The 9479-nt window shown below is 38.0% G+C and overlaps 1 protein-coding gene across 1 annotated transcript in view; it reads right to left on the bottom strand.

Moving 5' to 3' along the window:
* Window positions 1-784: 784 nt before the first annotated feature.
* Window positions 785-9479, bottom strand: part of LOC108968365 (protein abrupt) — a 92939-nt gene continuing 84244 nt past the window's right edge. Inside the window, 5 exon segments of the mRNA XM_018932353.1 lie at window positions 785-2451; window positions 2657-2897; window positions 2966-3125; window positions 3250-3998; window positions 4069-4286. Coding sequence (XP_018787898.1) covers window positions 1025-2451; window positions 2657-2897; window positions 2966-3125; window positions 3250-3998; window positions 4069-4286 — 2795 coding nt within the window. The 3' untranslated portion in view covers window positions 785-1024.

The following is a 9479-nucleotide window of genomic DNA, read 5'->3' as shown; positions in this document are numbered from 1 at the left end:
CATAAGGCAACTCGTCTCTTATATTGCATGCTTGCAAAAATACTATATGCCTAACTATTTTGATTTTAGATTTTTCATATGATTCCGTTCACTATTTAACTGTATTTAATTAAGTAACACCTTGAAAACAATTTTTCAGTCGGATATTTTTTTTTTGTGTAATTATGAAATTATTTACTGTTTGTTACACATTGCATCGATTTTTAGCGGCTGTTTTCTTCGCCCTTGCACTAAAATTAACAAATAAATTCAATTGTTGTTGTATTTATTGCAAGTATAGCTTCTTTTGGTGAACATAAATTCAATTGCAAAATTCAGCGTATGCGTTAGTAAAAGTTTGACGGATTTTTTATGCTTGTTTTACATTAAATAAATAATTTCTCTTTTACAAATTCAACAAAAACGAAAAAAAAATAATGCTTTCGTGCTTCTTCAGTGTGCTTACTTGCGTTTGATTAACAAAAAAAAAAAAAATTACTGGCTTTTAATCACTTGCCTGCACAATGAAGCAAGGATTCAGGCTAATTTCTTGCATTACTTGCTTACTTCGGCTTCACTTGAATTCTTTTTGTGTGTTTTCTTGCATTTTGCATTAAAATGTAAATTTAAATTAACTCACAGCAGCTTGCTGTGTGTCCAGTGTGAACACACTCACAAACTTCATTCAACATCATAATTAATTCTTTAAAATAATTAATTATTAATTCATTATAATTATTGTTTTTGCATATTTACTTTTTGTTTTTCTTCTTCTTCTCTTTTTTAATCATAAACTTTTTTTTTTTGTAATTAATATACATACATCATCCGAGCGCAACAGCGGTTGCAACAGTAGTCTCTGTTTTACTTCCCTTTCTCCTTCCTTTTTTCTTATATGCGAGCAGCAAAAACTTTGGCTCAATGCAAAAGCTTCGTGCTCTTTTTTTAAGTGCGCGTAAACGAAAATCWTCAATTCTTCTTCATACTCTCTCTCCCCCTCCAACTATATTGTGGCATTGTCTCTTATATTTAACAACAACAACATTTATTCAGCAGCATTTKTTGTCGTTGTCGTAGATGTTGGTTTAGCATTGGCGTTAGCATTTTCAAAATTTTCAGCGTGTTCAGTTTCTTTTTCTGTTGTTGTTGTTGTTTGAGTTGTGGTTACCTGCGTTTCCGCCGCGCCAGCGTCCGCAGCAGCTTCGGATTTAATGCTGGACACGACGTCTTTTTCAACTTCGTCGGCTTCCATTTGTACCGGTGGGTTTTGCTCAGCCTCATTGAAGGCTGAAGTGGGTGCAGCAAACGATGCTGTTGTTATTGTTGTGGTTGGTGTCGTATCAGCAACATTTTCTTTAGCAACTGCGTCGGTGGTTGTAGTTTCCTTTACACTATCTGCTTTATTGGGCGTCACTACAGTTGGCGCCAAAGCGCCTGTAGTCGTTGGCAACTCCTCCGWATCGGTTTCGAGTTCGCTGGTTGTATCTAAACGCTCCGCAGTGGTGTCCGCCAACTCACCAGTCGATGAGTCGATAGTGCTGGCTGTGTTATTGTGCCGTTCGTTGATTGTAGCGTTGTTGGTGCTAGTGGTGGAAGTATCGGTGGCAGTGGTTGTGGCACAACTGCTGCCAGTCGTATCCATAAATGAGGTATCACCCTCAGTTGTACTTTCCACAGTTGTCGACGTTTCTTGTCTCTCACGCTTGGCGCCTGGCTCTGCCGTTTCCTCMGTCGCTGCCACCGCGTCCTCATGTTGTTCCACCACTGTACTGCTTTCGCTAGCGCTACGTCCGCGCACTGTGCTATGACGTCGCCGTTCTTGACGCTGCTTACGTTGCTGATGTTGCTGCTGCTTTCGCTGCTCCAACTCGATTTGCTGCTGTAGAAGTTGTTGCTGCTGCTGTTGTTTGCGTTCTTCTGCCGCACGTGTTGATGTACTGGCTATAACGCCGACGGCAGTGGCGCTAGCGTGCGCGCTGCTGCTGTGCGCCTTGTCGCCAATATTGCCACTGCTGWTTTTGTTGTTGTTGCTGCTGCTGCCGTCAACGACGACGACACTGCCGGTGCTAGTGCTGCCACCACAGCTAGCTGCCGCGTCGCGTCGTTGCATGCACTTTTCCAATGCCATTTTCAATGATTTTCGTTTACGTTGTTTTGCTGCTGCCTTCTGCGCACTCATGACTACTGCTGCTGCCGCTGTTGCGGCCGCATCCTATTGCGAGTGATTCGCGGTTGCCGCCGTAGCCGCAGCGACGACGGAAGCGGGCACAATGCCGCTGCTGCCTACGTTCAAGCCGATCTCCTGTTTGTGTTCGCGTGCAATGTGTCGGCGCACTGTGTTGTTGCGGGTGAAGGTGCGCGAACAGAAGGGACAATGGACGCGGATGCCTTGATGACGTTGGCGGATGTGTGCGCGTAAATTTGTTTCATAGCCATAGAGGCGATCACAATACAGGCACTTCAGCTTCTTACCTAAATTGTGTTCGGGGACAAGAAAGAGGGACAAATTAGTTGAATTGTCAGAGACGAAAAATTTAGAAAACGCGTAAAAGTATGCTATACATATTCGAAGCAAATKMAAATAGCTCGCTTTACGGCACTTAATGAGTTAGTTTCAGACTAATTAATATTTGGTTAGTTGTTTTATATAAAAAAAAAGTCTCTATATTTTTATTACCGTCCGCTGTATTGACCATGCCACTGTTTTTGTTATTCAATTTCGTCGCATTCCAAACATTCAACATATCCTCCGGCGCTATGGAGGTGGCCAAATTGCTCGGCAAACCGGCTTCGACGTTCTTTAGATTTTCTAAAAGGGCGGATGGTGTTGTGGACGACGCGTTCGGGGTAGGTGGCTGTGGCGGTGGCGGCGAATAGCTTGAGTTCTCCAATTTCACTCGCAGATCTTCGGCTCCATTCTGTGTAAAAGTAAACAAATAAACTCATTAAACCGTTATCYCAATTATAGAATTCAATCCACACTCACATCAATCGATTCGTCGTGCTCGCTTTGATCGTCATCGTTAGCCTCGTGTGTGCTGCCATTGTTTCGTTCCGTTTTCACTGTTCGTTCTAGACTGCCGGACAAATTGCTCGGCATGTTGCCATTACCAGCTGTGGCGCCCGGACTGTGATTCTCATAACGGCTGCAAATAGAGGGGTAGACAAAATCTTAAATCTCAGCTTTTTACGGATCCACAATCCTATATTACTATTTCACGCTTTGTGTGCMTTTTCATTTTCCTAACTACTTTTTCCCCACTCACTCACCTCGGTGATGTGCGCTCCGATTGCATTGTGTCCGCCTCAGTTGGTGCATTCGACGATGCACTCGACGATGGCCGATGGTAGGGCGGTTTGCTGATTGGGCTCGCACACTCTGAAGATGAATTCTTCGAGCCGTCACGTAACACACTACCTCGCACCTCGTGCTCGGCATATGGACTGCGGAGGACACGTTTGCGTGGCGGTTCAAATGACATTGGMCGATAGATGGGCGGTACATAAGGWGGTATACCGGCGGCCAGCGCTGCAGCGGTACTACTTTGCATCAGTGAATCGCACTCCTGTTTCAGATTACCACTCGAACTGCTCAGATGGTGTGCAACGCCTGCGCCGCTACCCATACCACCTGGACCGCCAGCGCTCGCACTAGCACCACCACCACAAGCAGCACCTGCACCGCTGGCTGTAGCATTACAATGTGCACCACCGCTGATAATGCTACTACCGGAACAACCGTTACCACTGGCACCGCTACCATTACCACTGTTACTAATGCGTTCCGCATTGGCAGCCATTGCAGCGGCCATATTGCCACCGATAATGGCACCGCTTGGTATACCACCACCTATACTGCTGAGCGGATTACCACCTACGGCACTGCCGAGACCGCCAGCGCCGCTTAGGCTATTGCGCATGCTGCGTCGGCCGGTGGGCGAGTCGAGTGGCGATGCATCGATGTGTTGTTGAGCTTGCTGGGCGGCCAAACGGCCAGTTTCTGTAGACAGTCCTTTCACCTGCAAACGTAGCAAATTTTATGAGTCTTGTTGCCGTTCAAAAACAAAAACAAAAAAATTGTTTGCTTACCTGCAGATTCTCCGCAGATTTGAGGAAACTGTTTAGAGCCTCTTGCGACACATGCACTTCACCTTTGTACATAAATTCGAGCAGTGCGGCCATATTGTCGGAGGACGTAGCCTCCAATATGACAACGCATTGTCCATTTGTGGGTGTGCTTTCGAACAGTTCGGCGAATTTYTTCGAACAGGCGGCCAATATTAATTTATGTGCTTTGAATACTCGACCTGAAATTCGAATTAAAAAGAGAAATTATTTGGGGGTAATGCTTTAGGAAATGAATATTTCAATGATCTATAGCATATAATGTTAAAGAAAATATTGGGGCGTTCGCTTCCGTTCCGGAAATTTCGAATTGGATTGGATTCGATGCAAAATGGCAAAAAATGGTCGACCGAAATATTTGTTCATTTTTTGTTATTGTAAATTAAAAAAAACATTAAGTTTGATTGGAAATACGAAAAGACTTTTTCGACTCCCCAATATATAATAAAGTTTTCTGGATTTTCGACGCTCTTCACACTTAAATAARAAATAAGTTTTCAAAAGGAAAAGCTTAAGGTGCAGCTAAGTTTTGCTTCTCTCAATCATAAGTAGGCCTTTCGCGCTCTCTTTCTCCTTCTTCGATCCTCTTCTCTTCAACTTTATTACYTTTAAATATATAAACCTAACTCTCTTTTAAAGTCTACCTTTAGGCGCTTAACGTAATTTTACATTATTCTTATTGATTTACATAAGAAAGGTTCACGAYTTTTGGATTGCTCTCAATTCATTGCCAACTTGTTGATATTTAAATATAAATATATATACATATGTATTTATTATTGTCTATATGTACACATATATTCATATAGATAGTAAAATTTCGTAGCATACTTTTCGGGTTCATCTACATATATTTGGCATTCAATAGAGCTGCCGTCAAATGTGGAAGATCATAACAACTGTATATGTGTATGTACATGCTTATGTAACGATTTATGACTAAAATATTATACATACGTACATACATACCTATACAGATACATTATATACATACACTTCTATTCAATGAAAATTCGACCGAACTTCACGCCAACCGCGACCTCATTTAATGTCGTTTACAGTTCCAATGTACTTATGSGCATAAATATGTAGCAATTGAAAGAAAAAGGCGGTAAGCGGGCAACCAACCCGACACAGCGCTGAACTAAAGACCTTGAACCCATAAAATCGAGACAAATACCGACAGTTCGATGCAAGTACATATGTACAAGCACTTCTAAAATATAAATTTTTATGTGTGCATACAATACATACATACATGTTTCAAAATGTGTATATAATTATACGCATATATCCATTTACAAATGTAAGTATATACTTATGTATATATGAAATAAAGTGGGCGTTAAATTATAAGGTAGGTTAAAATAGATACACACATATACCGCAAATGCTTTCCTTGGTCATGAAAAAGTCAAAAGTAATGTAAAAGTGGGATCAAATAAAGAAAGCTGTAGCTTTCACAAAAAGGCAACCAGAAGTTAATAGCGATACTTGGCAGTGGGTGGCCGCTGATAATGCTGACAGCGATAAGCTAGACGATTTTCTACACACAAGAAGCAATAGAAGTAGACAAAAAAGTGATAACATTGAAACAGTAGCAGCTGCGACCAAGACAACAACGGCAGGTACTCGCCGTTTACCGACAAGATGTTGCTAGATACATATATACACATGTATATRAAAGTATTTGTAAAGAAAATTGCAAGTACTGACGCAAATGTAGCTTCACATACATACATATATTCTGTTGTGTATATAAGCAAGAAGGGCTTACAACTGTAGATAGTGCTACTATGGAGATGTTAGTAAGACATTGAGAAGAAATAGTGGGTTTAATGTGGGTAAACAAACCATAGATTGATATATATGTATATATAACTGTATATTGTATATTGTATAGTATAAGATGAAGGTACATAGCATAGTAAAACAAGTTAACTTTATGTTTTTATAAGATAAAAGAGTGTGAAAGTATCTTTATCTTGATTTTAATCGTTCAGTTTGTATGACAACTATAGGCTATAGTAGTGCGATCTGAATAATTTCTTCGGATATTGTACCGTTGCTTTGGGTAACAAATTACTCTAGAATTTCGTGAAGATAGCCCGTCAAATGAAAAAGATTTCTATATAAAAACTGGATTTTGACCGATTAGTTTGTATGACAGCTATACGCTATGRTAGTGCTATCTGCAYAAATTTTACAGAGATTGTAGTGTTAACTCAGRTAATAACTTGACCCAAATTTCATRAAGATATCTCGTGAAATGAAAAAKTTTTCTTTACAAGGACACATATTTGGTCGTTCAGTTTGTATAACAGCTAAATGCTATAGCAGTCCGATTTAAACAATTTCCTGRAAGATTGCATTATTTTCTTAGAAAATAATCTGTGCCGAATTTCGTGAAGATATCTCGTCAAATGAAAAAGTTTCCCTTACAAGATATTGATTTCGATTGTTCAGTTTGTTTGGCAGCTATATGYTATAGCAGTCCGATATCGGCCGTTCCGAAAAATGAGCAGCTTCTTTGATAAAAAAGGACATGTGCAAAATTTCAGGTCGACATCTCAAAAATTGAGAGACTTGTTTGCGTATTTAAAGACACACCAAGAGACCGACCGCACAACAAATATTGTAAATTTCTTAGCATAGAACACATCTGAGTTAAGACAGGTTGTTGACAGCTCCAACATGATATAACTCATAAGAAAATCGCTAAAAAAAATACATATATATTTCCTTCTTTGCTTTTATTTACTTTTTTCGTAAAATTCCACACTGATGCCTTACTTTTGCCACGCACTGTAATAATTTCACATCTACACATGCACTATGACACATTATTTATCTGAACTTGATTTCTTTATGGGACACTTGTTGGCCAATGTGTCATCAGATAAATGAAGAAAGACAGCACAGTGGAGAGTGAAAAGTGGAGGTTAGAACACTAATCCCCTGCCCAACGACCGCGCTACGTGGCATTGCTATAGCTGTTYTTGAGCATTACATGGCAAAACTTCTTACTTAAGCGCAAAGATATAGACGTTGACGTTGATGTTGGTGACAACAACCGCAACTAGGCGGAAAAGAAGGGGGTGCGGAAAAGAAGGGGGTGCGGAAAAGGCGGGAGAAAGAAAAGTATGTACACAGTACACTAAATGGAGGCAGTGCCAGACACGAAATGGCAAAAGTTATGCTTTCTTAAGGTGAGGGCGTATGCTGGTGTGTTTTAAGGGTGCATACATATACATACTCATTTACATTTACGAGTATGTATACTACAAAAATAACCAGCAATTTGTCTTCCTTGCTTTGCTTTTCAATTTTCTGTTACACTCTTTTGGGAAAATCTTCAAGATTGAGCAGCTGTATAAATTTTCCTTCGCCACCTTGTGGTGAGTTAAGGGTGTGGGTGGGGGGGGCTGGTGAAAATGAATGTGACATGTTACATTTCGTGTTTCCTGAGACTGCTGCAATATTTATTATGGCAGTGTTGCCATGTTTACATACATATGTATGCATATACAATGTTTGTATATCTATTTATAATAACAACAAGTATCTTAGGTACATATGTATGTAAATACCCACTTATTTTTAACGGTATATACATTATTATATACATGTTTACATGTATACATATACACATATGTATGTATTTACAACTTAACGTAAAAGTAATGTTTATTGAATAAGGTGAAATAATTGGGAAAAAACATATATTTATCTTATTTTTATTTTTGCCTAATTTCATGAAGATATCTTGTCAAATAAATAGATTTCCGTACAAAAATTTGATTTGGATGGTTCAGTTTGTATGACCGCTATATGATATAGTGGTCAGAACTGAACATTTTATTGGAAGATTGTAACTTATCTTATCTTAGGCAATAACGTGTGCCAAATTCCATAAATATATCTTATTAAATAAAAAAAGTTTTCCATACAAAGACTTGATAATGATCTATCAGTTTGTAAGGCAGCTATATGCTACAGTAATCCGATATCYCCGATTCTAACAAATGAGCCGCTTCTTAGTGAGAAAAGAACGTGTGCAAAATTTATGTTCGATATCTCAGAAACTGAAGGACTATTTCACGTATACCTTATTCAAGGTGTAATAATTTATAAAAATAAAAGTAAAATATCAAAAATAAAAATATWTAGAAATAAAAATAATTTAGACTATAATCTATAAATTTGGTGTACACAAAATAGTAACAAAAATCTTGACCAAAAAATCATTTTATGAGCAGATATACATACATACATACATATGTAAATGTATAATATGTGCATATAAAATATTTATGTTGATCTACACTGGAAGATCTTTCTAAAAATATCATATGCACTATGTATATAGAATTATCTACACATCAAGTTGTATTCGAAAACGCTTGCATAACATTTGCGGTTTTTAAATGCGCACTTCCGTGTTAGCTCTGTATTCTCCTCATTCGCATTATACGAGTATGTACATATGTATAGATACTATGCACATCTGTATATATTTTTGGCTAGTACACTAATAAACACATACATTATTAATAGTTATGTATTTGTGTGCTCTTCTGTATCATCTTGATTAAATTTTTATGTTGATATAATAATTTTATAGTTTCGCAATTGTTGTTGGTGGGCATGCACGCCATTTTACTTGCTTAATAATAAATAAAAAGTTTTATTTATTTTTATACTATTCAGAAAAAAAATTGCATATGGTACAGGGGTAAAAAGTGGGGAGGTATGACTTTAAAAATTTTGTAAAATGAGTAGTATTTTCTTCATGTATATTGCTCAAAAATTACAATTTTTTACAGTAAAATTTTGAAACAACTGAAAATATTTCACACGCTTTCAATGCAAATAAACGTGTGAATCTCTTATTAGCACCACACTATTAGTAAATATTTAAATTTTTACTAGTTTTATAATATACAATTTATTTAGCAAGCTATTTTCCAATTTAGCAGCAAAAACAAAAAAATAAATCTTACAAAAATTTGCACTTCAAACCCGCTGCTTATTTYATTCGCATGATTAAATTTTTCTTCAATTCCCCCGGTTCTCGTTTTGGTTCTAATATTATATTTTTTTATTTTCCGCATTTCGCGGTATTTCTATGTTTTGGCAATTTATAGCCTTAGCATATTAAATGCAACAATAATAAGTGGGTCAATTTGATAATCGACAAAAAAAAGTCTGCGGCAAATTCGTGCATTCTTTCGTCTTCTTTTTTTTTTTGCATATTTTTTGATTATTTTTTATTTTTGCGTTAGTAAATAGCAGCGAAAAAACGCAAGCAAGCAGGACTTAAGTGCCGAGTAAACAAGTGCGTCTGGTGGGCTATACACACACATAGTATGTAT

This window comes from Bactrocera latifrons, unplaced genomic scaffold (assembly GCF_001853355.1).
Source record: "Bactrocera latifrons isolate USDA-ARS-PBARC rearing strain unplaced genomic scaffold, ASM185335v1 scaffold_210, whole genome shotgun sequence".
In the NCBI taxonomy this organism is placed as follows: domain Eukaryota; kingdom Metazoa; phylum Arthropoda; class Insecta; order Diptera; family Tephritidae; genus Bactrocera; species Bactrocera latifrons.
This window is presented reverse-complemented; position numbering and strand designations above follow the sequence as displayed.